This window comes from Globicephala melas, chromosome 10, assembly GCF_963455315.2.
Source record: "Globicephala melas chromosome 10, mGloMel1.2, whole genome shotgun sequence".
In the NCBI taxonomy this organism is placed as follows: domain Eukaryota; kingdom Metazoa; phylum Chordata; class Mammalia; order Artiodactyla; family Delphinidae; genus Globicephala; species Globicephala melas.
Genome location: NC_083323.1, coordinates 8,967,840 through 8,994,246, shown reverse-complemented (window position 1 = coordinate 8,994,246; position 26,407 = coordinate 8,967,840). Strand labels below are relative to the sequence as shown.

The 26,407-nt window shown below is 59.4% G+C and overlaps 1 protein-coding gene across 3 annotated transcripts in view; it reads left to right on the top strand.

Annotated features, from left to right (window-relative positions):
- Positions 1–25,184, top strand: part of MGAT3 (beta-1,4-mannosyl-glycoprotein 4-beta-N-acetylglucosaminyltransferase) — a 30,926-nt gene extending 5,742 nt beyond the window's left edge. The window contains exons 1-3 of one of the 3 annotated variants that reach the window (XM_060305686.1): positions 5,279–5,666; positions 18,936–19,092; positions 20,351–25,184. In XM_060305686.1, coding sequence (XP_060161669.1) covers positions 20,352–21,953 — 1,602 coding nt within the window. In that variant the 5' untranslated portion in view covers positions 5,279–5,666; positions 18,936–19,092; position 20,351 and the 3' untranslated portion in view covers positions 21,954–25,184. Of the gene's footprint in view, positions 1–5,278; positions 5,667–18,935; positions 19,093–20,350 lie in introns of those variants that run through there. The other 2 variants (XM_060305685.2, XM_030855911.3) reach the window with 2 other exon arrangements.
- The last annotated feature ends 1,223 nt before the right edge of the window (positions 25,185–26,407 follow it).

Genomic DNA, 26,407 nt, shown 5'->3' with positions numbered 1-26,407 from the left:
GGATGAGAAGGAGTCAAGGAGAGCAGCATCCCCAGGGCTCAAGTCTGCCCTCTGGTCCTCCGGTGTGGGAGACAAAGCTCCTTAGGAAAAATGTGTGTTGCCCCAAAGCTGGCAGGAAATCCATGTCAATAGCTCATTCCAGCAAAAATGTGCACAGGAAAAAACTCCGTAAGAACTTAAGCCAAAATGTTAGCCCAGGGGGTGGTGCGATGGTGGGTGGTATCATCCTGTTTCTTTCGCTGTGACGTCCAGATTCCCTAGAATGTATGAGAAACCTTTATAACCAGAGAGATGAAGTAATATTCTAAAGGAGAGAGGTAAGAAAAGGTGTCGTGGGCTTCCCTGGTGGCGCAGTGGTTAAGAATCCGCCTGTCAATGCAGGGGACACGGGTTCGAGCCCTGGTCCGGGAAGATACCACATGCCACAGAGCAACTAAGCCTGTACGCCACAACTACTGAGCCCACGTGCCACAACTACTGAAGCCCATGCACCTAGAGCCCATGCTCTGCAACGAGAGAAGCCACTGCAATGAGAAGCCTGTGCACCGCAACAAAGAGTAGCCCCCGCTCGCCACAACTAGAGAAAGCCCGCGCACAGCAATGAAGACCTAACGCAGCCAAAAATAAATAAATTAACTAATTTAAAATAAAAAAAAAAGAAAAGATGCCGTGAGAACAGCCACCTCCCCATATTTTGGATTCTGGGGTCACTGCCTGTGGGCAGCCTCCAGGGGGACTGGCTGTGGGGTCTCAGGGTGGGAGTTGGCCCGTCCCAGGCACATACCCCAGAACATGTGCACCCGTGGCAAACAGCTTGCGTCTCTCTCATTCCTGGAAATCGGGTCAGTGAGGGTCCAGGCCTGGGGCTACTGGGATGCAGCGCCCCGAGAATTCCGTCCCAACCTCTGACTTCCTATGGCGCCAGTCCGGCCTTCGCTCCTCTTCTCCCATGTACCCCACTTTCCAGCCTCGGGGCTGTATGCTGGACCCTCCACCTGGAAAGCCAACCCACTCCACCCCAGGTGCTGCCACCCACCCAGGAAGCCATTCCTGCCCCTTCCAGCCAGGGGTGACCCCAGAGCTGTTGGCTTTACCCCCACACCCCTGTGCCCAGTGGGTGTGCATCGCCGTTGACTGCCCTCCTGACGGACTCCTGCCTCGAAGTGCCTTTCCGCAGTCCTGCAACGTGGTCAAGTTCTCCCCTGTGGTAATAGTATTCCTAATCACTGCTCAGCCCTGAGGCCGGGTGGGGACTCAATCTCTGACTCCTCCATGACCCCTGGCTCTGTCCCTGGTACAAAGCACTCATTCATTCATTCAGCACTTAATCACCGGTGCCTACTATGTGCCAGGGGCTGGGCTAGGTGCCAGGGCACAGCTCTGCCGACTGCAGGGTGTGAGCGTGTCTGTTTTTGTGCATTTGTGTGTGTGTGTGTGCGTCACCAGCACGTGCACACAGCAGGAGCAACTCCGTCATATGAATGCGTGTCCCTCAGTCTGTGCCCGTGTGTAACCGTGCCAGTCTTGATCATGCCTAGCTAATTCATTCAGCAAGCGTTTATTGAGTGCCCACACGGGGGTGCCAGGCCATGACCCTGAAGATGAGTGTCCCAAGGTCTCTGCTCTTGGGAAGTGCCCATCTTGTCAGGACATCCCAGTGCAGACTGGTGGGGACGGTGGCCAGCAGGGGTGGGGGTGGGCAGGATGGCATCCTGGAAGGATGGGGAGAAGGGTGAGGAGGGGCACTCCTGCCCAGCTGTGGGTGTGCTCTGCGATCCCCCGATGGCCCTGGGACCCCAAGCTGACCCTCCTTGCTGGTTTCACTGCTCTGAAGTGCTCCTGAAGGCTGATGGGGCTGGAACACGGAGTTGTGGGCTGTGAGCCCCGCTGCCAGTGCAGGGAGGAGAGTACAGTGCCCTGAAGAAGTAGCATGTGGGCTGGAGAGCCAGGGCTGCAGAACTTTCCATGAGAGGAGAACCTCGGGACCAGACCCCAGAACACAGCACCTAGAAGTGGAACCCCTCAATTCAGAAGAGAGAAACTGGATTATGGAATTGGAGGGGGGAAATGGAGCAGCAAACCTAGAATGTGGCCTGGAATGCGGAGCACTGATATCAGTCAGAGCTGGAAGGTCAAGTCCGTGCCCCCGGGGGTCAGTGGGAAACTGAGGTCCAGAGAGGATGGGGCGGTCCTGCACCTTGGTGAGCAGCAGTGGGCATGCACGTGGTCTCTGCTGAGCCAGGCCCTTCCCATGGCCTGCTGGTACCTGACCTTGGACAAGGTATGTCCCCTCTCTAAGCCCCGGTCCCCATCTGTGAGGTGGGCTCGCGAAGATGAGCTGAGATGAAGCGCATCATCTGGGAAGGGGGCGCTGCTCTGGGCGCCCAGGGTCTCCTGGGAGGTTAGCAATTGCTGAGACTGGGACCCCAGCCACCTGACCCCTGGAATGACCTTTGCACCTGTGGTGATGCTTCTGTCACTGCTGCCCCACCGTCAGTGGGAAGTTTGAGCACTTGCAGGCCTGTTCCAGAATGCTCTCTGGATCCAGCAGTGGGAAGGACTAAGTAATTAAAGAAGCAAGAAGAGATTGGCGGCTTCCATGAAATTAAGGAGCAGGGCCCAGTGCCTGCAGCCCTGCGCGATGGCCCCCTGCCATTTGGTGAGGGCTCACTGAGAGTCCCTGGTGGGGACTGACCCAAGGAGGCTATGGCCCCTCGCAGGCAGGGGCGGACAGAGAGTAATCGGGAAGGGAAAAGAGAAAAGCCTCATTGTTCAGCCTCGAGGAGGCTCACTGGGTGCCCAGAGCCGCAGAGCCAACCAGCTGTGCACCTGCTCCGTCAGAGCCACTCCCAGCAGGAGGTTAATTGTGCTCAGGTTCCCAGGTTGCGGGAGCCACAGGCTCTGGGCCAGGTGCAGCCCCACATCCCTCCGAGGACCCTGCAGGTGGTGTTACCAGCCTCCCTTTAATGGCTCAGCAGACAGGCCTGGAGAGGGTAGGACTTCTGCTTGGGGCCACAGAGCTGTGGGTGGCAGAGCCAGGGTTCAAGCCCATTTCTTCATTCAGCAGCGGCTGCTCGAGGCCAGGCCTGGCTCTGGGCACTGAGCACACAGCGGTGAGCCTTGGTGGGGAGGATCCTAACCTGCTCGAAGCCATTGCTTCATTTTCCACCTTCTTCCTTCCCGTACTGCCTCCCAACCATCAGCCATCACGTTGCTGAGGACTGAGGACGGAACCGTTCCCTTCAGCACCACCAGCCCGTTGGAAGGGACCCTTCGAATTCACGTAGATGCGCCGCTTCCCTGGGGCGTGCTGAGCCCGAGGTCACGTGGCAGGCAGGACTGGGACCTGCAGGCACTTTTCCAGGCCCCAGACCAGGCCTGAGAGCCCGGCGGTATTGACTGAAAAGTGCAGGTGTGTGGATGTGGGAGGAAGGTCTTTCATTCATTCAGCAAACCTCTGTGTCAGGCGCTGTGCTGGAGCTGGGGACCAGGGGAGTGGGGGGCAGGCCAGGGTTGAAACAGCTCGGCTCTTTCCATAGCCTGGGGTCAGGGAGACCTGGAGGAAGTCTAGTTCAGCTGAACCCTCCCCAGACCGGCATGGGGAGAGGGAGTGTAAGATTACACAGAAACATCGAGCCTCCTGGAAGATCTGGACTTTATCCTGAGGACACGGTTCTCAGCTAGGAGGGGCAGCGCCAGATGGGGCTTTTGCTTGGCTCACAGGCACCTGGCTGGAGTCCCCTTGGGAAGGCCACTCCTGTTGTGCAGGTGAGCATTGGTGGTGGTACCACCAGTGTGGAACAGTGGCACAGGGAAAAGGGTGGGGCTTGTGAGGTATCGGGGCATGGAATAGACAGGCCTAGTCATGCGGGGTCAGTGAGGGAGGATTTAGGGTGGTTCCTGGGCTCCTGGCGTGGGCGGCTAGGTGGATGGTTGCACACCTGACGGGTTCCAGAAGGAGGAAAGTTGGTAATGCCCGAAGCTGTACAAGCATCCTGGGTGCCAGGCTCAGGTCACAGGTTATCAGCTCAGGTTGTTGGAACAACTGAGCAAGTTCTTTGCGCCCTGTCTTTTTTTTTTTTTTTTTTTTTTGCGGTATGCGGGCCTCTCACTGCTGTGGCCTCTCCCGCCACGGAGCACAGGCTCAGCGGCCATGGCTCACGGGCCCAGCCGCTCCACGGCATGTGGGATTCTCCTGGACTGGGGCACGAAACCGTGTCCCCTGCATCGGCAGGCGGACTCTCAACCACTGCGCCACCAGGGAAGCCCCCCCCTTTTTTAATATTGATTGATTGATTGATTTTTGACTGCATTGGGTCTTTGTTCCTGCGCACGGGCTTTCTCTGTTTGCGGCGAGCGGGGGCTACTCTTCATTGCAGTGCGCGGGCTTCTCATTGCAGTGGCTTCTCTTGTTGCGGAGCAGGGGCTCTAGGCGCGCCGGCTTCATAGTTGTGGCACACGGGCTCAGTAGTTGTGGTGCACGGGCTTAGTTGCTCTGCGGCATGTGGATCTCCCAGGACCAGGTCTTGAACTCGTGTCCCCTGCATTGGCAGGTGGATTCTTAACCACTGCACCACCAGGGAAGTCCCTTGCGCCCTGTCTTGCAGTGGAGGGTTCTAGGCATGATGGGAACTGACTCTAAAGCCCAGGTCCCCACCCTCCCTGCAACCTGGCCCAGATCCCACTGGCTCTGCTCTTCTCTTCCCTTACCCAGCCAGCACTCAGGCCTCCCACATGCACAGGTGTACCCACCACCTGCCGCCCTGTACATGTGGGGAGGTGCCCGTGGGAGTCCTTCCACTCCTACTGCCTAGGAACACGGGGGCCAACCTCTGCCTCCACCCTGGGCATGGGCACCGCTCCGCCCCCCACGTGGGCACTCACCTACCCCTGCCCCCCAGGGGGCAGCACATGGGACACAGTCTCTCCAGCTATCGCTTGATTCTGTCGCCCACCCTGCATCCTGCCTGTGCTAGAGAAAGCTCCACGAGGACAGAGGAGGGGTGGGGTGTGCCCTCCCCTCTCTTCCCCCACACTCAGGCCTGCTGGGCTGGAGATGGAGCTGAGGCTCCGAACTGAAGTGGCCCTTTGTACATTGTCCCTGGAGGATGGGCGAGCCTGGCAGGAGGGGCTGGCACTGCTGGGGCTGCCTGGGCAGGACGGCGCTGATCTCAGCAGGGCTGGGGGGGCTTCCTCTGGAGCAGTGGAGGGAGCCCTGCTAGGGGTGGGTGTGCACTGGCGGGCCTGCTGCCTCAGGCACCCCCAAACCAGATGATACTTGCCACCAGGGGTCTAGCGTCACTTCTCATATGAGTTCCGTCCTCATTCAACAGCTGTTTATGGAGCTCCTGCTCTGGGCCAGGCTTTGTCCTAGGGGGTGGGGAGTAGCAGTGACCGATGACTGGGGCCCATGGTGACCCTGCTCTCATGTTGTTGACATTCCAAGCGAGCAGGGTGTGGGTGGGGGAGACAGACCACTAACACATAAACAAGGAGACAGATAGCTTCAGCAGTGAGGAGTGTTGTGGAGCAGATGACCTGGGAGGGGACGGCCCCTTTAGCTGGCTGGTCAGGAAGGCCCCTCTGAGCAGGCGGCTGGCATGTGGAGATCTGAGGGAAGGGCATTCCAGGCGGAGGGAACAGCCAGTGCGAGGACCCTGAGACGGGTGAGCCTGGGGTGTGGAAGGGCTGGGAAGGCAGGGACTGTGGCTGGAGTCAAGTGGACAAGGGAGGCGAGGTCAGCAAAGATGCAGGGACTGGGCCTGTGGGTGCAGAAAGGAGTTTGGATTTTATTCTGAGTGTGATGAGGGGTCTGCGCAGAGGGATGTGGCCTGATGGGGAGTCGCAGTGACAGAATTGGTGGGCTCAGTGCCAAATGAAAATGCAGGGCCCCTTGTTCAAAAATTAAGAATTTCAAGACAGAAAATAAAGGGAAGGCGGGGCCGGTGAGGAGGAGTAGAGGCATTTTGGAGGGAGGTGCCAGTAGGCCTAGCAGCGCCCCAGCCGGGCCATCCAGGCACGTGGTGAGGCTGTGTGGAGAGCCGGCATGAGCTCAGCCTCGGAGATCAGAGGACTGGTCTCTGTCAAGGTGCTTTGGGCGTTACCCCGTTTAATTCTCCTGAGGTGAGGGGCTGGGATGATCCCACGTTGTAGACGGGGACTCCGAGCTCCAGGGATATTGAGTGACCTGCCCAGGATCACACAGGGGGGCGAGAAGGCGCAGGGGCCGGATTTGAGTACAGTTCCGCTGGAGTTTGGATTCCAGGGAGCTGCTGCCCCACTGCTCTGTCATTGAGGGCTCTCGCTCCTGAGAGATGGGGCTGGGGGCATCTCACATCGTGCCGGGCCCAGAAATGAGTTCTTGTAGAGGCACAAAGTGCTCAGCTCCGACCTGACTGGCCTTGTTTTTCCTCACTGTGAGTCTGGGAGGTGTGGGTGTTCTGATTTCCATTCCACAGATGTGGAGACTGAGGCAGGGCAGGGCTGGCCTCGGCCCCTGGACTTGTCTGCTCTGGCCGCCCTCTCTTCCTGACGGGCCAGGGTGGGTCATTTGGGTCTGGAAGGCCGAGTGGCTGGGAGGTGGGCCAGGAGCTGCAAGCCCGAGGTGCAGGGGTCTCTGGGGGGGTTTCCTCCCCACTGGCCCCAGTGGGCTACGTAAGGATGTGAGCCATAGGCCTGCGTGGGGCGGGGCTCCGTCCACATTCGCTGAAGGACTGGCAGCGTGTTACTGTCATGAACTGGAAGAAACCGGGTTCTTCTCAGTCCTTCAATCAGAAGCTCTATTAATGAGTAATAGTCTGCCCAAGTCACCACTGCAGCCTCCTGCTGCCTCGGCTCCACCTCGGCTGGACCCTGGCCTCCTCTCCCTTCCTCCTTTCTCTCCCTTCCGGCACCGGCACCGCACGCCGCCCCGCCTCTCCCAGCCCTTTCCCTGCAGAGATGACCCAGCCCCTGGGCCCTTGGGACGTCCCCCTACTTGGGGGTGTCCTCTCAACTCTCCTCACTCGGGCCTCCAGCCACCCTACTGGCTGGGGCTGATCCTATGTGACAGAGGGAGACACTGAGGCACAGGGGGGCTGCAGGGCAGGCAGACAGACCAACAGGAAGTTTCTCTCCCGAGCAAGCTGGGTGGAGGCGCCCCTGCAGCGCGCGCCCCTGGGAGGCGAGGGCTAAGCTGCATTGTGAGGAGGGGGGAGGAGGGGGGAGGAGGAGTCCCAGGGGTGCGGGGCAGTGTGTTTAAAGGCCTCTGATGCATCCCACCCTCCAGCAGCACGAATGCTGGCAGCTCTGCCGGCCAGCCCCCTTCTGCGCCCGGGCCTGATTTACTGCTTCACCCTCTCGGGAGGACCCCGGAGAGGGCCATTCCTAACACAGAGAACTAATGCCTTGCCAGTGGTGGACTTGGACGTGGAGCCAGGCAGTACGGTAGCCGTTTGGGGGTCTCCTCTGAGCCCTCTGATTTCTCATCCCTGGCCAGCCTCTTTTCCCACCCCCGGAGAGCTGGGCCCCCGTGCGGGTGAACGGCCCAGGTTCTCCTAGTGGGCAGAGTCGGATTCAGACCCGGGTCCCCCAACTCCTCTCCCCGCCCCCAGCCCCCGCTTTGTTTGAGCCACTGGGTCCCACCAGTGGAGCGAGTTTGCTTCTGAGCTCTTCTACGTGGACCTCCGTGTCCCATCCGCGTCCCGCTGGACGTGCCCAGCAGCACCTTGGGAGTCAGGGCACAGGTCACGGTGAACTTCTGCCCAGAGAGCGAGCAGGGAGAGACTCCAAGAGGAGTTGGGCTCGCGGTCTACTGAGCGCAGGGCACCGACAGGCCCCTCACCTGTGACACGGAAACGCCGGGTGCCCTCACCTCCTTGGCTCCTGGCTCTGGGGAGCGGCTCCCGCAGCGGGAGGCTGCCTTGCCCTGCCGCTCGGTTAGTGTTTGTACCTCGTGGATAGAGGTGAGGCCACCCGGCTGGGAAGAGGTGGAGCCAGGAAACCAGCCCTGATGAAGGGCAGAGCTGGTGTCAGGCCAGGCCAGAGTTGGCTCACCGCATCGCCACCTAACTGCTGCTGCCTGCGCTCAGCTTGGGGGTGGGGGGACAGCCTCCAGGGAGAAACAAGCCATATAGGCCGGGAGGGGGTCGGGAAGCACGGTGCAGCCGCCGGGATGGGACACTACCTTACCTGTGGCGTGCCACGCCGGACCCGAGGCAGGTATTGGGTCAGGTGAGGGGAGGGTGGGCCTGGGGGTTCCAGGGAGGTGCCAGGCAGAGATCAGGGTGGGGTGGTGGGTACCGCGAGGGCCCAGGGGCTGGTCGGCCACTCTGCTGCCGCCTAGAGGGTGAGTCAGGCTGGTCACTCAGACTCTGAACCCCCCTCCTCGCCTGTGACGGTGATGGGGGCTCATGGAAGGATCAGATTAGAGCTAAAGCACTTAGTGCCCCTGCCAGAGAGTGGCTCTGGGATAGGCCTCAGGTGGGCGCTCTTCTTCCCCCCACACGGTGACAGGCTGGTAGGGGTGGCCACGGGCGCGGGGGTCTGTGTGTCCCCAGGCCATACGGCCAGGCCCAGCTGGCAAACTGCAAGCAAACAGAAACCCCTGAGTGGTGGGTGCAGGCGGTGTGGGGCCCTCTCTCACTGTCTCTGAGCTCCAGGCCAGCAGGGCTAGGGAAAAAGTAAAGGGCAAGGTGGGGATAGAAGTTGAAGAGAGGGAGGGTGTGGGCAGGAGGGCAGTACACATGGGCAGGCGACGACCCCTGGCAGGGGTCTGCAGGAGTCAGGTCCCCTAAGGAGCTTCAGGCCGCCAGAGCTCCTGAAGTCCAGGCCTGGCCTCAGAAGTTTCTCGACTTCTTAGAGCACCAGACCCCCTTCAGGCTACTGGAGACCCCGACACGGGACCCTGTCCAGGTTGATCTGTTCCCATTGGAGTCGGTAGGGGATGGGAAAGGGCTCTGGGGCTCCTTCAGCCTTTCAGGGAACCCTGGGTTTTGTGAAATGCGTTTTTTTTGTTTGTTTGTTTGTTTTTGCGGTACGCGGGCCTCTCACTGTTCGGGCCTCTCCCGTTGCAGAGCACAGGCTCCGGACGCGCAGGCTCAGCGCAGGCTCAGCGGCCATGGACGCGCAGGCTCAGCGGCCATGGCTCACGGGCCCAGCCGCTCCGCGGCATATGGGATCTTCCCAGACCTGGGCACGAACCCGCGTCCCCTGCATCGGCAGGCGGACTCTCAACCACTGCGCCACCAGGGAAACCCTGACATGCGGTTTTAAGTCAATGCAGCCCAGCCTTGAGAGTGCCACGGGGGAAGGGGGCGCTCACACTGTTCCAGGGGGAGTCGGGGGTGGGGTGGGGCGGGGAAGCTGCCGGCAGAGGGGTTTTGGGAGGGTGCAGCTGTCCTGGGCACGGGGCTCTGGTGGCTGGTCTGGGCGCATGCCAGAGCCAGGGAGGACTGTGACCCACAAACGCAGGCCCACGGGCTCCTGCTGGGGGCCGGGGCAGACGTGCAGGGGCCTTTGACCCGGGCTAGGCTCAAGGCAGCAGCCTAGACTTTGTGCGGGAAAGCCTGAATGAGAAGCCGCAGCAGTGGCGTGTGGGTGTGAGTCCTGCTGCTGCCAGCTGAGTCTCAGGCAGGTCCCTCAGCCCCTGTGCCCCTCTCCTCCTGCCCAGTTGCCTTGAGGATAATGGAGTAAGGCCAGCTCACGCAGCGGCCGGCACCCGCGGCACTCAGTAAGTTCCAGCTGCCCTGAAGAAGGCGGTGGTGATGGACGCGCCCTCTCCTGGGAGGAATGTTCCAGGCTTGCTGCTCTCCAGCCCTGCCCAGCCCTGCCCAGCTAGAGGGTGTAGCTGTGTTGACCTCAGTAAAGAGGTAAACTGAGGCCAGCTCAAAGAGGTGAGGACTTGCAGTTTGGGACAAGCAAACTGGAGCCAACTATGAGCGAGTCTGTGGAGGGTTTGGGGCAGGTCGTATTTACGGGCAGGGACTGTAGAGGGGAGAGTTCAGGGAGGGTTTGTTAAAATCAGAAACAAAAGGAGACCAGCCTTAAAAACTTCTTGAGCAGACAGGACCAGTCTAGTCACACAAACAAAGCTCAGGGCTTCCCTGGTGGCGCAGTGGTTGAGAGTCCGCCTGCCGATGCAGGGGATACGGGTTCGTGACCCGGTCCGGGAAGATCCCACCTGCCGCGGGGAGGTTGGGCCCGTGAGCCATGGCCGCTGAGCCTGCGCGTCCGGAGCCTGTGCTCCGCAACGGGAGAGGCTACAACAGTGAGAGGCCCGCGTACCGCATAAAAAAAAACAAACAAAGCTCATCTGGTCCACTTTGTGAGACCAACTCGACCTGGGTCATCTCCCATTCTGCCTCTGGCAAAACTTTCCAAGGGTTTTAGGAGGCAACCTCTGATCAACCCTCCAATCCAAGAAAACCCCATCGCTCTCAGTTTTCTGGAAATCCGGCATTTACGGAAATCAAGTCTCCTGGTCTTTAAGTTTCGTCTCCCTGAGGGCACATGCGTGAGACTCCCTTTTACATCCTCTGGTTCTATTTTAGATGAAAATCTTTCGCAGCAGCCTTGGTCTTGCTGACCAAGATGGGGTGCCCGGGCTTCTGCCTAAGGAGCCCCTGAAGTGTGGGGAGTGTCCTTGCCACTCCTCGAGGCCCTACACCCCCTCACAAGACTTGGGGCCCCTGCTTTGCTGCCGCTGCACTGGGGTTCCCGACACACAGGCCCAATGCCTGGGCCGCTGTCCCCACTCTGCGCGGTGGCTCCCTCTTGACCTTGGGTCTCGGCTGAAGTGTCCTCTCCTCGGGAAGCCCTCCCTGATGCCTGGCGTCCTCTGTTGGCCGGTTCTCTCATTTGTCCTCTGTCCCCCACTGGACTGAGCTCTGTGAGGACCTCATCTCCCCATCTTGCTCCTGCTGCACCCCCAGCTCCACGCCCAGGACCAGTCTGCTCTCTCCACCCACCCCAGGACAAGGCAGAAGCACAGGCGGCCCGACCTCGGTCCTCATATGCCCGCAAGGCCCTCTCACAGCCCCAGGGTGGCTTCCCTCCAGCCTGGCCCGGCGCCCCCAGATCCCCGTGCCTGAAGTTCCGCGGTAGTGCTCCTTGCTCTGGCTTGTCCCGGACACTCACTGAACGTCTGTCTGTCTGGGCCCCGGGCCGGGCGTGGGGAGCGTGGGCCCCACCTGGCTTGGAGAATTCACAGTGTGGGAGCAGAGGCTGGCGAGGCAGGGGACCAGCCCAGTTGCTGCTGAGGTTTGCCGTGACAGGGCAGAAGCAGGGGCTGGAGGAGGCGGTCCGGTGGTGCCCGGTCACATGGAGGGGGGGTTAGGGTTAGGGCTAGGGCTGGGGCACCTTGGAGGGGTGCCGGATTTGGGAACACCTGTTCTCAGCGCCCACAGAGCCCTTTCTGTGGGGCGTTTGTATGTCTCTGCGTCTAGCCCCTCTCCTCGTCCCCAAGGCCACCCAGGAGTCCCTGCTTCCACCTCAGAGGCCTTGGTCTCCCTCCTCCTGTGACAAACGTTCACCGTGTGCCCCTCACCAGCTGCTGTTTCACGCACACTTCCTGTTCCAGGCACTTTAGATACGCGGACCGCTCACCACAGCCCTGTGACGTGGACGCCATTATAGCCCCATTACACTGATGAGGAAGCCGAGGCCCAGGGAAATGGCGAGGCCCTGCCGTCTGGCTGCAGGGTCTGGACACTGCCTCAGGTGGCCTCTGTGCAGATCCAGGCCTAGGCCCCGCCCCCAGGCTTGGGGCGCCGTGTGTCCCGGCCTCGCACTGACCACCGGCACCTGCCTGTCCTCCACGGCTCTGCTTCTACTCTTCTTCCTTCCCAGACTTTCCCCAGGTCCCGCCTCCAGCCCCCAGGCTCGGTCCCAGGATGTCTGGCCCCAGTGCCCCCGGGGCCGCATCCCTCCCGCTCCCTCCTTCAGTCACCTAGCATTTAGCAGGTACCTCATCAGCAGCTCACCACTGCCCCCTCGCTTCAGCACCACGGCTGTCCTGCTGTGTGTCCTCCCTGCCTCAGCTCCTCCAGTCTGTCTAATGCTGGGCGGTCCAATGGAGTAGCGACTAGCACACGTGGCTATTAAAACTGAAAATTAAATTAAAATTTTAATTAGTTCCTCAGTCTCCCCTGTCAATTTCAAGGGCTCAGTAGCCACACGTGGCTAGTGGATGGTGCATGGACAGCCCAGGCCTAGACGTTTCCACCACTGCAGACTGTGCTGTTGGACAGCTCTGGAAGCAAACAGATTGGTCGCCCTGAGGCACAGGCTGTTGGGGTCGCTCCACTCAGAGCCTTCAGTGGCCTGGGGCTCAGGCCAGTGTCACCTCCCCCTGCCCCCTTTAAAAGTGGAGGCTGTGTGGGTCTCAGACCCTGGAGAGCACTGGGGTTGCACAGATGAGCAGAGGAGTGCTCTACAAGTTGATTTACCCTCTGAGCCTCAGTTTCCTCATCTGTAAAATGGGGACAATGATTCCTACCTCCCAAGATGGTTGTGAGGGTCAAGTGTAAGTAAAGCCCCCAGCTGACAGCTGGCACAGGTTTAAGCACGTGCTAGGTGGTGACCATCGAGTTAACATGAATAAGGCAAGGCGGAGGCAGTGTTCAAGACAGGGGTCACAACAGCTGTGAACTTCGGTTCTGGACGGTGGGAGCCACTGCAGGCTTCTGAACACAAACGCCCCACTGGCTGGTGCCTGAGGATGACTCATCTGTTTAGCCTCCAGTGCTGTCCAATAGGACATTCTGGGATGGTAGAAATGTTCTATATCTTCACCACCCATGGGCTTTTGGGGACCAGAGGCTGATGTCCTGGGTGGGCCAGTGACCGGTGGGAAGAGGGGAGGAAGCCCCAGGGAGTCGAGGGCGGGTCCCAGTCTTGGAGACTAACTTTCCCAGGCACGTGCTAGCCACTCTGTGGGAAAGTCCTCAGGCACCTGAAGGGGCTGGGGTCAGGCGGAGTGGGGAGGGGTTTGGAGGAAGGAGAGAGAGGGCCAGGGTGCACAGAAGCTTGCTGTGGAGTAGCAGGGAGGGGGTGGGCTTCAGCATGGGCATGGGACTGAGCCTTCAGCCAGGCGCCCACCCTGGAGCCGAGCCAGCAGAGAGAGTGGGGCCCAGACCCTTGTGCCCAGGGAAGTGGCCTGGGTGCCCCGTCCGGCTAGTCCAAGAACTGGCTCCCAGTATGGCTCTGCCTCGCCCCTCTCGGCCTTGGTGTCCTAATCTGTGGATGGGAAGAGCAGCAGCTGCCCCACCCCCAGCCCATGGTAAACAGGTTTTCCAGCACATTCTGGTCACCTGGGCAGAGGGAGTTCTTGGCTAGGGCTGGCCCCTTGAGCCGATTCCCTCTCTCCGGGGAGTGCCAGGGGAGCAGAATTCCTGGGGACTGAGGGTCATGATACACCAGACCCTCCCTTGGCCAAGACATCCATGCTTAGCCTGGGACAAGACTCCCAAACCTGCGGCCCCACTGGGCTCCAGGTCTACCTGTTGGCAGGTGCAGGATGCTCGGGGAGTCTCAGTTTCCAGCTGCTTCATTCCCACAAGCCCTGGCTGGCTGAGCAAGTAGCTTAGCCTTTTATTTATTTATTTATTTATTTATTTATTTATTTATTTATTTATGGCTGTGCTGGGTCTCCGTTGCTGCGTGCGGGCTTTTCTCTAGTTGCGGCGAGCGGGGGCTACTCTTCGTTGCGGCGCGTGGGCTTCTCATTCCGGTGGCTTCTCTTGTTGCGGAGCACGGGCTCTAGGTGCACGGGCTTCAGTAGTCGTGGCTCGCGGGCTCTAGAGCGCAGGCTCAGTAGTTGTGGCACACGGGCTTAGTTGCTCCACGGCATGTGGGATCTTCCCGGACCAGGACTCAAACCCATGTCCCCTGCGTTGGCAGGCGGATTCTCAAAAACTGCACCACCAGGGAAGCCCCAGCTTAGCTTCTTGAAGCCTCCATTTCCTCATCTGCAAAATGGAGACACACATATACCTTCCTTCGGGGTTGGCCGCATGAACGTGCCCCTGATTTCTCTCCAGCCCTTGCGTCGGCAGGGCCTGGCTCACGGCAGGTTCTTGGTAAATGTCCGCCAGCAGCCTGGATGATGTGCTGGTGTAGGCTTGTTTTTTGTGGCGCCTGCCTGATGGATATGAACCAAGGGAATGAATAAAACAAGGAGAGACGAAGGGATAAACACAGCGTCAGCTGTTTCTCCCATCTTGCCAGAACCCTGGAATCTATCATATTCTATAGCCACCTCCTCTGCGTGTCTTCTCCGTGTGGGATTATGGGACCTCACGTTGGAAAGACCTTTATTTCGTTTCAGAGTCGGCTGGTGGTTGCCGTCTTCTGATCCCTGAGACGCTGATTGCTTCTGCTTAGCTCCAAGGAAGAACCCAGAAGTGGTAGCGGAAGTTCCAGGGAGGCTGATTTAGGCCAATAGGAAGAACGATTTCTAGCAGCTCAAATGGCCTGGGATGGGCGGTACTAAGGATTGGACAAGCAGAGGCCAGATGGGCACTTGGCAGGGACACTGGCCTAGGGTGAAGGTTTGGGCAATATTCTTTTTCCAGGGTCCTTCAGACCTTGGGAGAGGAGTCTGGACCCTCCATGGGGCTCCAGATTTCCCAGTTCTGGCCTCGGTTCTGAAAGCCAGATGAGTCACTGAGAATGCCCTGCAAGGTGGTGGGGGCCAGTCAGTAGTAAGCAGCCCCCCCGTTGGCCCAGTCCTTTAGCAGAGCCGGCCAGGAGCAAGGCCTGGCACACGGAGCTGGCAGAGCCCTTTGGTAACGTGGGGCAGAACTGGGATTGGGTGGAAGCCAGCCTTCAGCTCAGAGTCAAGATGCCCTTTGAAGCAGATGGGTGGTGGTGAGGGTCCATCTGAAGGTACTTTTAGGTTGGGGGTTGTAGATGGGCCAATTCCTGCCAGGAGTGGAGGCTGAGGGTGGGCTGTGCGACCTCCAGGATTCCCCCATAGACATTCCAGGAGCACCCTGAGCACGTACTACGTGTCGGACCTGTTCCCTGCTGGCCCGTTCTCCCAGTTGGAGGAGTTGAGTGCCCTGCGGATCTCCCAGAGCTGAGGACCCAGGGATCACAGCTGTCACCAGGGTGTTGTAAGGCAGGTGGGGAAGGGGGCCAGAGGGTGGCAGACAGGGGAAGTGGCCATTAGGACAGAAGCTGCTGAACCACAGGGGAGGCTGGCAGGGGCCAGGGTGACGCTGGCCTAAGGCATCCCAGGGCCGAGCTAGGACCCTGGTCAGCGCATGTGAGCTCAGGACCACGGAGAGCTCCACAGGAGATTCCTGTCACCCGGTGACAGCTGTCAGGGTGCGTCTGTACCCGGGAGGCTGCTGCCCACCTGGCTAGCCCCAAAGTCACAGCCTGTGGCCTCCAGGGAGCACCTGTCTTCTCTCTGGCCAGGAGCACCCACCGGACTCAGCCTGAGCCCAGACCCCAAGGTAGTGACTGGGTCGTGGGGTGAGGCTCATCTGCTCCGTCTCACCTCATAATCGTATCAAGCAAAGCCCAAGGAAAGAGGCCACAAGGAGAAGGGAGAAGTGGGAAGCGGGAGGGAAGGAAGAAAATCTGCCCAGCTAGAACCTTCTGGGCATGGGCACGGCTGCAAGTCAGTACAGAAAGAGGAGGCCCAGGGTGGGCTGGTCCTGCCACTATCCTGGGTCTGGGTCAGCCTCCTGCATCCATGATTATCTAGCTACCAGGAAGCACCTGGCCCATCCCCCATCCCCTTCACGCCGGAAACCCAGGCCCCTGGGGCTGGAAGCAACTCACGGAGCGTGTGTATGTGTGTGTGGGCTCTTCTAGGGAGGCTCCCAGAGAGCCTCACAGCTCTTCCTTCCTTTCCTTGGAGCCCCAGGACGCGGGTCACTCGTTTCCCAGCCCACCGCCCGTCAGGCTCAGGTTCTGTCCGGGCTTCACTTGGGCTCCCACTCTGCTCCTTGCTGCTCTTAAACAAGGCAGCACCCGCCAGGGCCCAGGCCCTGCCAGGGGCTCAGCTCCAAGCCTTTGCACCAGCTGCGCCCCCCCGCCCGAAGTCCCTCTCTACTTTTCTTCCAGGCGGGAGAATAACACTAATGGTAAGAAGAGCTGAAGCTTACTGGGCTCTTACCATGTGCTAGGTACCCTACATGGGTTATTATTCGACCCCCATTTTCTAGATGAGCCAAAGGAGGAATGTTATTCACCTGCTCCAGGCCACACAGACAGGAAATGGCAGGGCCGGGACTGGAGCTGGGCAGTCTGATTCTAGAGTCTGTGCGCGCGCACGTGGCTGAGCGCGTGGAGGCGACTCTGGAGACCGCGGCCTCCGGGGCTCGTGTCCACCTGGGGAGACAGACATCCGCGGAGATGGGCTGAGCATGGCGAGCGCTGGGAAAGGGGCAGGGGTGGGGCTGTGCATTGGTCTCTCCGATTTGGTGTCTCATTTGAAGTGGGCAGGGCAGCGCTTAGAGAGAGGGCCCTGCAGAGAGAGCTGCCTCCAGCCCCAGCTCTGCCATTGCCCATCTTCATGGTGGCCTCCGCCATGGGGTGGCCTCCGCCCCAGTCAAAAGCTGGTCCATCCTGCAGATCCTGGATCCACCGAATGCGACTCCTCGCTCACACTTCACATCCAGGTCATCGGCAATCCAGCAGAATCTAACCGCTTCCTGCAGCCCCGCCTCTTGCCCAGACAATGCAGTGTCCTCCTCGCCACTCTCCCTGCTCTGCCCTCAAGGCAACAGTCTGCCGTCGGCCAAGCAGCCCGAGTGAGGCTGTTCAGGCTGGAGGCTCCGCTCAGAATCCTCCCGTGAAAGCCGCACTTCCGGCCACGGCCCCGGGCCCCGTGTGATCCGGCCTGTCCACCTCCCTCCGCTCTGCCCTCCGTGTGTTTCCTCGCTCATGGGCGGCAGACACTCTCCTGGGCGCTGGCTGTTCTGTTGCCCGGAGCCCGCTGCCCCTGCACCCTCGTCCTCTGGCCTCGCTCTTCTCCGTGAGGCCCTCCCTGGCCACCTGATGACCACTGAACCTGCCCCCTCCTGTCCTTTACCCTGTTTCAGTTTTCTCCAGAGCACGACTCTTTGTAACATACCATATGATTTGCAGCGGTCCCTTGCCCTGCACAGGCGGGGGTTCTTGTCACCCGCGTCCCCTGTGCTCCCAGGGCCAGCACAGCGCCTGGCACCCAGTGGGCGCTCAGTAAGTAGTCGCTGAGTGAATGGAGGAGACAGGTTGGGTGACACCCCGCGGGGGGTCGTGTGGGTCAAATGCAATTGTGTCTGTTCCATCCACTGGGTTGTGTTCCCTGGTCACTGGGGGACTCTCCGTGGGACCCTTATCACCCCACTGAGGTTGATCTTGGCAGATGGAAGGGACCCAGGACAGCTTTACCACTGGATGAAATCCCATTATTGACCCCACAGAATCGAGTCTGACCCTTACTAATTGTGTGTCCCTGAACAAGCTATGCCATCTCTCTGGCCTCGGTCTCCTCGTCCGTATGATGGAGAGGACAAGGGTACCTGCTGCGTGTTGGGGGAATCCAGCGAGGACATGCGTGTAATGTGCTCAGGACAGTAGCTGGCCTGTAAGGGTCAGCAATCATCCACTTTATCGTTACACCTGATGGTTCTGGATGAAGCTTTATAACAGAGGTAGAAATGCTGGAGCTGGGGCCAAATTTGGTCCCATGGCTTTAGCCCACAGCCAGGCCAGCTGCTCCAGGGAGGGCTATGGTCTCAGCTGTCAGGAGGGAGAGGCTGGCTCGGGAACAGAACTTATGTTCAGGTCCTGTTCAGTCACCTTCTTAAGGTTCTTTGGGGAAAGTCTCATCATCTTTCTGAGTCTCAATTTCACCTGTAAAAATGGGGCGTTCACAGTCCCCAGTCTCCCAGGGGTGGTGAGACTTACATGAGACCCCGGGTGCCAATGCTGATTTATTTATTTGTTTTCCTATTAATATGCCATTCAGTCTAAAAAATGTATCTGAAGCACTTATCAAAATACTTGAAGATAAGATAAAAAGGGATCGGGCCAAGAAGAAGAAGTTTAAAAAACACAGGCAGCTGTGTGTGAAAGTGTCCTGGAAAACTTGGCCTGTGACGCACTGACTTGCTCTGGGCCAACCACTGTGTGTCTGTGAGCCTCCTAGCGGCCCGAGCGATGAGGGAGACACACTCGGTTCCATGATTCTTGGCAGCAAGCCAGGCTGGGGCCTTATCAAACGGCCTCACCCTGAAGACCCCAGTGATTAAGAGGGGGATCCCAAGCACTGGTGAGTCTGTCCTCTGAAGCGCACAGCTGGCCAGGTGTAACTAGATCCTGAAAGCCAACCTGACCAGGGAGCCAAGGGGCAGCTGGGTCAGTGTGACCTCAGCAGGGCTGTAGGGGCCCCTTTGCTCTAAGCAGGGCGTTCACTTGCCTCCCTGAGTTTCACTGACCTTCCTAAGGCCTTTGTTCACTGCCGCCAGGGAATTTAGTCTGAGCGGCAGCCCCGGCCTTGCCCTTCACAGCTCACGGCCAGTTCAGTCCAGCAAGGGCTGGGATTGGGGTGCCCCACAGAGACACGCCCCAAGTGGGGACAAATAATCCGCCAGAAGAATCAGGGCTGCCTTGCCAGGTCCTACAAGCCCTCGGGTGGGTCACTCTGGAGGCTTCTGCAGTGTCGCCTTGTACCTAGTCCCTACCCCAGCAAGACCTCCTATCCGCCTGCCTCTGTTGGGCCTCAGCCCTTTGCCCCTCCACTCGCCCTGCTGGCCTGGCCTGCCTGGTCTCGCTTTGCCAGAGCAGGGCTGGAACCCATGGTGGGGAGAGGAACCTGGAAGACACACTTCAAAACGTTGCCAAGGAGCAGCCCTCCCTCCTGCCTCCCAGTGGAGACCTGTCCCCCCTCTGCCCCTGGGGCAGCTGACATTTAGCAGAGGTCAGGCCCTCACCCCTGATTGTCCTGCCTCCTATAGTCAGCTGTGCTGGCCCCCCGATGGCAGGCTCCAGGGCGTCAGCATTTAAACTGGAGGAGGGGGGACATCTGGGTCCTGAGAGCACAAGTACCGCCCTGGCCAGCGGGATCGGCGACTCGACTGCTTCTCACTAGCGTACTCAGGATTCCTCACCAAGGTGAGGCCGGGGAAGGCGGGCCTCCTCCACAGAATGAAAGGGTTGGTGGAGGTGGTCCTTAAAGTTTTGTCCTGGGTCCAACATTTCATGATTTTGTGCCTTATGACCATGTAGCTTAGAGAAAATTTATGTTGGAGTCTTCAGCCTCGAGCTTTGAAAGAAGCGAAAGTTTATTGAGCACCTGCTGCACAGCAGGAACTCTGTGCCCATTTCACAGATGTAGAAACTGAGGTTCAGAATGGTGAGGAGCCTTGCTTAGGTTAGGATATGGAGGGGAGGGTATGGCAGGAAGGCACCCAAATGACCCAGAGGAAGAACCAGAGACGTTAAGGGGAAGCCACAGAAAGGAACATTTTAAGGGAAGGGACAGCGTCCCCTACACAGGGATCTATGGAAGGGGACATGAAAACACCAGGTGCCAAAGGCCAGTTTCTGTCCCAGCCCCTCCCGTGACTCTGTAGGTCATCCCGACCAAGTATGATAATAATTATAAAAAACTGAGAACAGAAAAATTGCATGTAAGACTGGTGATACACCTCAAACACATGAACTGTTTATGGCTGGATATCAATCTGCTGCCTGGCAAGGGGTAATGAAGGGGAACTTTTACTTAATTTGGTTCTTTAAATATGTTAGAATTAGAAGTGTTCCCTTGAGACCTGGGAATTTTTTCAGTGCAAAAGGTTTGTAAATATAGCCACAGAAAAGATAGATAAAGAGACAGAGAGATGGACAGATAGAACGAGAAAGCACTGTGGGTGGTGCAGGGAAGGGACCCCACCTCCGCAGCCTGCGACCCACTCTCCCCCTCCCTTGGGGCCTGGAAGCCCCCTGGGGCAGGTTCTGCACTGCAGGGTTGCGCTTTTCCCAGGATGCATCTTGTTCCTGGGGCAAAGCCTAGCAATGCAGCTGGTACAGTCAGGGTGGGGCGGGCAGGTTGCCAGGGGTATGTGTGGTGACCTGGTGGGCTTGGAGGGGAGAGGTTGTGGGAGTGGAGGGGTCCTGAGCCTGGTGGGGTTTCCTTGATGCTGGGGCTTCCAGGGGTCCTTGGTGCAGTGAGTTGGACTCACAGGCTTGACTTCTAGGGGAGTCGCCTGGAGGTGACGTCCTGCAGGGTCACCAGGCGCTGGTCAGGACATGCACAAACACGATGGCGACAAAGCCCTCCCCGTTCCCTCCCTTAGGAGAAGAGCCTCAGGCTCCCCTTGCCCGGGTCTGCAGACCCCTGACCCATCTGCTGTCTCCCTGTTTCCCGCAGGATGAAGATGAGACGCTACAAGCTCTTTCTCATGTTCTGTATGGCCGGCCTGTGCCTCATCTCCTTCCTGCACTTCTTTAAGACCCTGTCCTATGTCACCTTCCCCCGAGAACTGGCCTCCCTCAGCCCTAACCTGGTGTCCAGCTTCTTCTGGAACAATGCCCCGGTCACGCCCCAGGCCAGCCCCGAGCCGGGCAGCCCCGACCTGCTGCGTACCCCGCTCTATTCCCACTCGCCCCTGCTCCAGCCGCTGTCGCCAAGCAAGGCCACGGAGGAAATCCACCGGATGGACTTCGTGCTGCCCGAGGACACCACCGAGTACTTCCTCCGCACCAAAGCCGGGGGCGTCTGCTTCAAGCCAGGTACCAAGACGCTGGAGAAGCCGCCATCAGGGCGGCCAGAGGAGAAGGCAGAGGCGGGCGAAGGCGCGTCGGCGCGGGGCCCGGGCCGGCAGCTGCTGAGCGCCCGGGAACGGCCGGGGGGGCGCGGCGCGCGGCGCAAGTGGGTGGAGTGCGTGTGCCTCCCTGGCTGGCACGGGCCGAGCTGCGGCGTGCCCACCGTGGTGCAGTACTCCAACCTGCCCACCAAGGAGCGCCTGGTGCCCCGGGAGGTGCCACGGAGGGTCATCAACGCCATCAACATCAACCATGAGTTCGACCTGCTGGACGTGCGCTTCCATGAGCTGGGCGACGTGGTGGACGCCTTCGTGGTGTGCGAGTCCAACTTCACGGCCTACGGGGAGCCGCGGCCGCTCAAGTTCCGCGAGATGCTGACCAACGGCACCTTCGAGTACATCCGGCACAAGGTGCTCTACGTCTTCCTGGACCACTTCCCGCTGGGCGGGCGGCAGGACGGCTGGATCGCCGACGACTACCTGCGCACCTTCCTGACGCAGGATGGCGTGTCGCGGCTGCGCAACCTGCGGCCCGATGACGTCTTCATCATCGACGACGCCGACGAGATCCCTGCTCGCGACGGCGTGCTCTTTCTCAAGCTCTACGACGGCTGGACGGAGCCCTTCGCCTTCCATATGCGCAAGTCACTGTACGGCTTCTTCTGGAAGCAGCCGGGCACCCTAGAGGTGGTGTCGGGCTGCACGGTGGACATGCTGCAGACGGTGTACGGGCTGGACGGCATCCGCCTGCGGCGCCGCCAGTACTACACCATGCCCAACTTCCGCCAGTACGAGAACCGCACGGGCCACATCCTGGTGCAGTGGTCGCTGGGCAGCCCCCTGCACTTCGCCGGCTGGCACTGTTCCTGGTGCTTCACGCCTGAGGGCATCTACTTCAAGCTGGTGTCCGCCCAGAACGGCGACTTCCCCCGCTGGGGTGACTACGAGGACAAGCGGGACCTCAATTACATCCGGAGCTTGATCCGCACAGGGGGCTGGTTCGACGGCACGCAGCAGGAGTACCCGCCGGCCGACCCCAGCGAACACATGTATGCCCCTAAGTACCTGCTCAAGAACTACCACCAGTTCCGCTACTTGCTGGACAACCCCTATCAGGAGCCCAAGAGCACAGCAGACGGTGGGCGGCGGAGCAAGCGTCCGGAGGGAAGGCCGCCCTCCAGGAGCAAATTGGACGTGGTTGAAGGCTAAGGCTGCATGATCTTATAGGGCCGGTGGCCAGGGTAGGGGGGTGGGCGGCTGCCGCCCTGTTACCTTCCTGTCTCCTTCCGCCGTCTGGGTGGCTCTTAAGAGAACCAGGAGTGGATAGGTGGGGGAGTCTTTCCTACTCAAGCCCTTGTGAATCCAGGGTCAGGCCCGTGAGCTCAGAAAACATCCTTCCTCATCAGGAGAGGAGAGCAGGCCCTTTCACCCCTCCAAGAGTGCTGCAGCCCGGAGGTGCCAACGGAGAGTGCACGGTGGTTACTGGGGAGCGGGGGAGGGTGGGGAAGGGAGCCTGCAGGAACTCCCTAGGGCAGCCAAGTGGGAGCTACGGTCCCCTCCGGGGAGAAGCCCACCATTCGGCCTCCTGGGGCTTTGGACCTGCAGTGGGAAAGGGGGATGCCGGGAGATCCCAGGGCTCTGTAAATAGATGCATTTGGGCCCAGGAGGAAGAAGGGACACCAAGGTCGGAGGGGATGAGAAGTGGCAGCTGGAAGGAAGCCCGGGTGGATGCTTTGTAGTGTCCTCAGGAGTGCTGGGCCAGAGGGAGCAGGGACCTCCACCCCGCTGCCCCACAGGACACACTGCACGGATGGCCCTGTGCCCCCAGCCCCTCCGGACCTGACACAGGTGTGGGGCCTGGGGAAGCCTGGGAAGTCTTCCTTTTGGTTCCAAACCTGGCCTTGACATTCCTTCTTACTTTTGATATCGCTGTCTTGTGGGCTGCCCACCCAGTCGTTGCAAGACCAGGAGTCCAGTTCTCAGGGTGGGATGGGACTGTCAGCCAGCCTAGTAAGTCAGCCCTGGGGGAGGAGCTCCTCCTCCCCCATCACCCCTTCCCACTGGAACCCACAGCCCCAGCTCTCCACCATCTCAGGTGGAGTCACCCATGTGCCCCTCCTTGGGGCTGGCTAGGGGCCAGGAAGGGGCCATGAGGTTGCCCTGGGCCCAAGAGGGACATTAAGGCCAGTTGTATGTTATCTCATTCCTTAGTTGCCTCGTGGGGGAGGGGGATGTATTGTTAGAGTAGATTCTATGCTGCTGTAATTAAGAGACCCCCAAATACAGTGGTTTAAGCAGACAGAAGCTTGTTTCTAACTTAACTCTCCAGAGGGAGGTTGTCTGGATCTGGTAGGGCAGCTCTGCTTTCCTTCATCACACTTTCCAATTCTGGGTAGAGTGGTTGCTCGAGCTCCCACCATCACATGTGCATCCGTGTCTGAGGGAACCAGAAAAAGGCATGGAAGTGCACACCCTTCCTGTTAAGAGCATGAGCCAGAGGTGGCACAGTCACTTCCGATGGCATCTCACTGGCCAGGACTTAGTCACATGGCCACAGGTAGCTGCAAGGGAAGCGGGAAAAGTAGTTTTCAGCTGGGCTGCCCTGCTCATTTATTAAAGGAAGGAGGAGGAGAGGATGGATATGGGTACAGGAGCATCTCTGGCACAAGGGGAGGAGGGGAGAGGGAGAAATGACTGTTGTAGTTGTAGATCCTGCTCACATGTTCAGAGCTCCTGAAACCTGCCCCTGCCCCCCTCACTGCCAGCCCAGGGCTGGGGTGCAGTGAGAGCCTGCCGCTGTGGGCCGGGAGAGACGCCCCCTCCCCGAGGCCCCCTCAGATGTTTACCCAGTGATGCCAGATCGCAGAGCCTGCCATGGAACTGTACGTGTTTGTGCGTGCGTGTGTGTGTGTGTGTGTGTGTGTGTGTGTGTGTGTGTATTTATGGGCATGGGTGCATGCTTGCTGTATACTTGTACGTGACTGTGTTGGTGCGTCCCTGTACATATATGCTTGTGTGTGGATGTGGAAGCAGGGCCCAGGCCACCCTTCCCGAGACCTGGAGCCTGGGGCCACACCTCCTGCAACTTCCCGAAATGACTGAGGCAGAAAGCAAGCTGGGGAGACCGGAAAGCCAGGCTAAAGGGGATGTTGGGTCCATCTGTCTGTCTGTCTGTCTTTCAGTCCAAGGAATGAGAATCCTCCCGACCAGAGTGCTGTAGGGCTGAGAGCCCACCACGACCCCCTGGCCCCTTCCCTCCATCCCAGCCCCTCCAGCCACCAGCCGGGACTTTCTTGGGGTGTCTTATTGGGGGTTTCCTGATGGGTCGGGAGAGGAGGGCGTCTCCTTTGCCATAGCTCTGCCTGGGGAGGCGCCCGGCATGGGTGTGGCTCGGGGAGCTGGCCGCAGAGCAGCCTCGGGCGGGCGGGTGTGAAGCAGGTATGGGGGTCTCTGTTGCCCCCACTGTCCCTCCCACTGAGGGGGTGTCCCGAGGGAACCCTTCCCTTGGAGGTAGAGCAGCCCCCTTCTCTCTGGCCCCTCTTGCAGCTAAGGGGCTCAAGAGGTCCGGGTGTCCCTGTGGCTCTGGGTCACCCAGGCCAGGGTGACCTGGCCTCACCTCCAGCCACCTCTGCTCCCCGCCGGGCAGGCAGTCTCTGGGGGCTTCTGACTCGTGCCTGAGCCCCAGCCCAGGGCCCCCCTCCTTGACAGCTTCCTCACCCTATGCCCCTGGCACCCTCTGCTGCTGAAGGGATGCCCCTGTCCAGGCTGTCAGGGGTCCCTGGCCTCCAGTTCACCAGCTCAGGGGCAGGGGAAGGCAGAGGGGAGGAGCTCAGACCTGCCAGGCCCCACCTTCCCTCTCAGACCCAGGAGGGCCGGGCGCATTCACGGTCACCGCCAAGTGGAGGCCTGGCCACGGAGCGGAGCGCACGGCTTCCAGCGGGCTGTGGGGGCCAAGGCGTGGGGTTGAAGAGTTTCACTTATAGGCACGTCAGACACTGGGAATTTCGGGGGCAGGGGAGCCCTGGGCCACTCCCCCAGTATGAAGGGAAACCAAACTGTGAATGTGAGCGCCAGTGCACTGCTGGCCCTGGCGCCGTAGCCAGCTTGCTTTCTCTGGGAACCACCCGCCCTATGGCCTCCAGACTCAAGGAGGCCCAGCACACCTCGGATCATGTTGGTTCCCATGGGCAGGTGTGGAAGAGCTTTGGGGACAAAGGTGACAGGGTGGGGAGACAGGACTTGCCCAAGCAGCGGGCAGGGTCCTGGGAAATGTGTAATTTAAGGACACCAATAATAATAATAGTATTATTTTTTTTGTAAGGGAAAATCAATATGTACATTCTGAAATCATTTTCTCTGTAAATGGTTGGATTTCATTTCACCCTTAAAGGGATGCTTAAAGGAGAAGATAATATTAATAATAAAAACAGCTACAAAGTCTGCAGTGTGTGCTTGAGTGGCCAGTTTGGGGGTGCTCTGGGGCAGGGAGGGGTGCAAGTGGGTAGCTCTGGTCTTGCTGGGTCGGTGGGGTGTGAGCCTTCCTGAGGACTGGACAGCGGTGAGGGAGGGGCCGTTCTGAGCATCTTCATTTAGACATGCAGTTACCCCCTTCCCTTGCCCCGACCAAGGGAGCATCTGTCCCTCTCACCGGTGGAAACGGGCCTGGAAAGGGAGGCGCTAACAGTCCTTCACAGAAGGACCTGGTCTGGCTATACCCACCCTCCTGAGGTGGGTGGGGACCCCTTTGGGGATCTAGATGAAGACTTTTGTGCCTCTAGTGAGAGTGGAGCGATTCTCCTGCAATTGTGCTCTCAGCGGTCTTCCTCCCTACGCCTGTCAGGGGTCCTAAAGCCACACAGCCACTTGGTGGCAGACCAGGGCCAGATCTGAATTCCCAGGACTAGTCCTGTCACCAGCCCTCCGGGGCAGGTAAGGGCGGCAGCCTCCAGGATGGGTCATCTCCCCTATGGAGCTAATCTGGACTTGTGCTGTGATGGTGTCTGGGCTGTGGAATGTGGGGACTTCCCCGACAGCTTCCTCTAGGCCTTCTGGATCCCGGCATTGTCCTGGGGAGGGGAGCCTCTGGGTATATTCTAAGGACAGTGTCAGAGATGGTGGGAGCGGACACACTTTGAACTCTGCCTTGGTACCTCATGGGGTGGCTGTGAAGCAACTGTCTGTGGGGAGACTGAGGCTGGGGATAGGAAGAGGAGTGACAGCAGTGTTGGTGGCTGGAGCAGGGGCTAATGCCTCCTGAGCCCCTGCAAATTGCCAGGCGCTGTACACAGGTAAATCTGATGCCTGGACTCCCGGCCACACCCCCAAAGCCCAGGAAGGCGCCTACAGGTGCAGGATTGAGCGAGAGTGGAAGAGATGTAGATGTCGCATCTATCTGGAAGAGAGCGGTGGTGACCCACTTGCCACTTAAGATAAGCTTACAGCCCTTAAATCACACCTGAGGGAATTCCCTGGCAGTCCAGTGTTTAGGACTTGGCGTTCGCACTGCCGGGGCGGCGAGGCCGAAAAAGAAAAAAAGTCTGAGAGTGAATCACGACCATCATAAACATTTACAGACATTATTTATTAAATGCCTATTTTGTGCCAAACTCTGGGCTAAGAGTGTTCCCTCCCCATCATTCCCATTTTACAGATGTGGAAAGTGA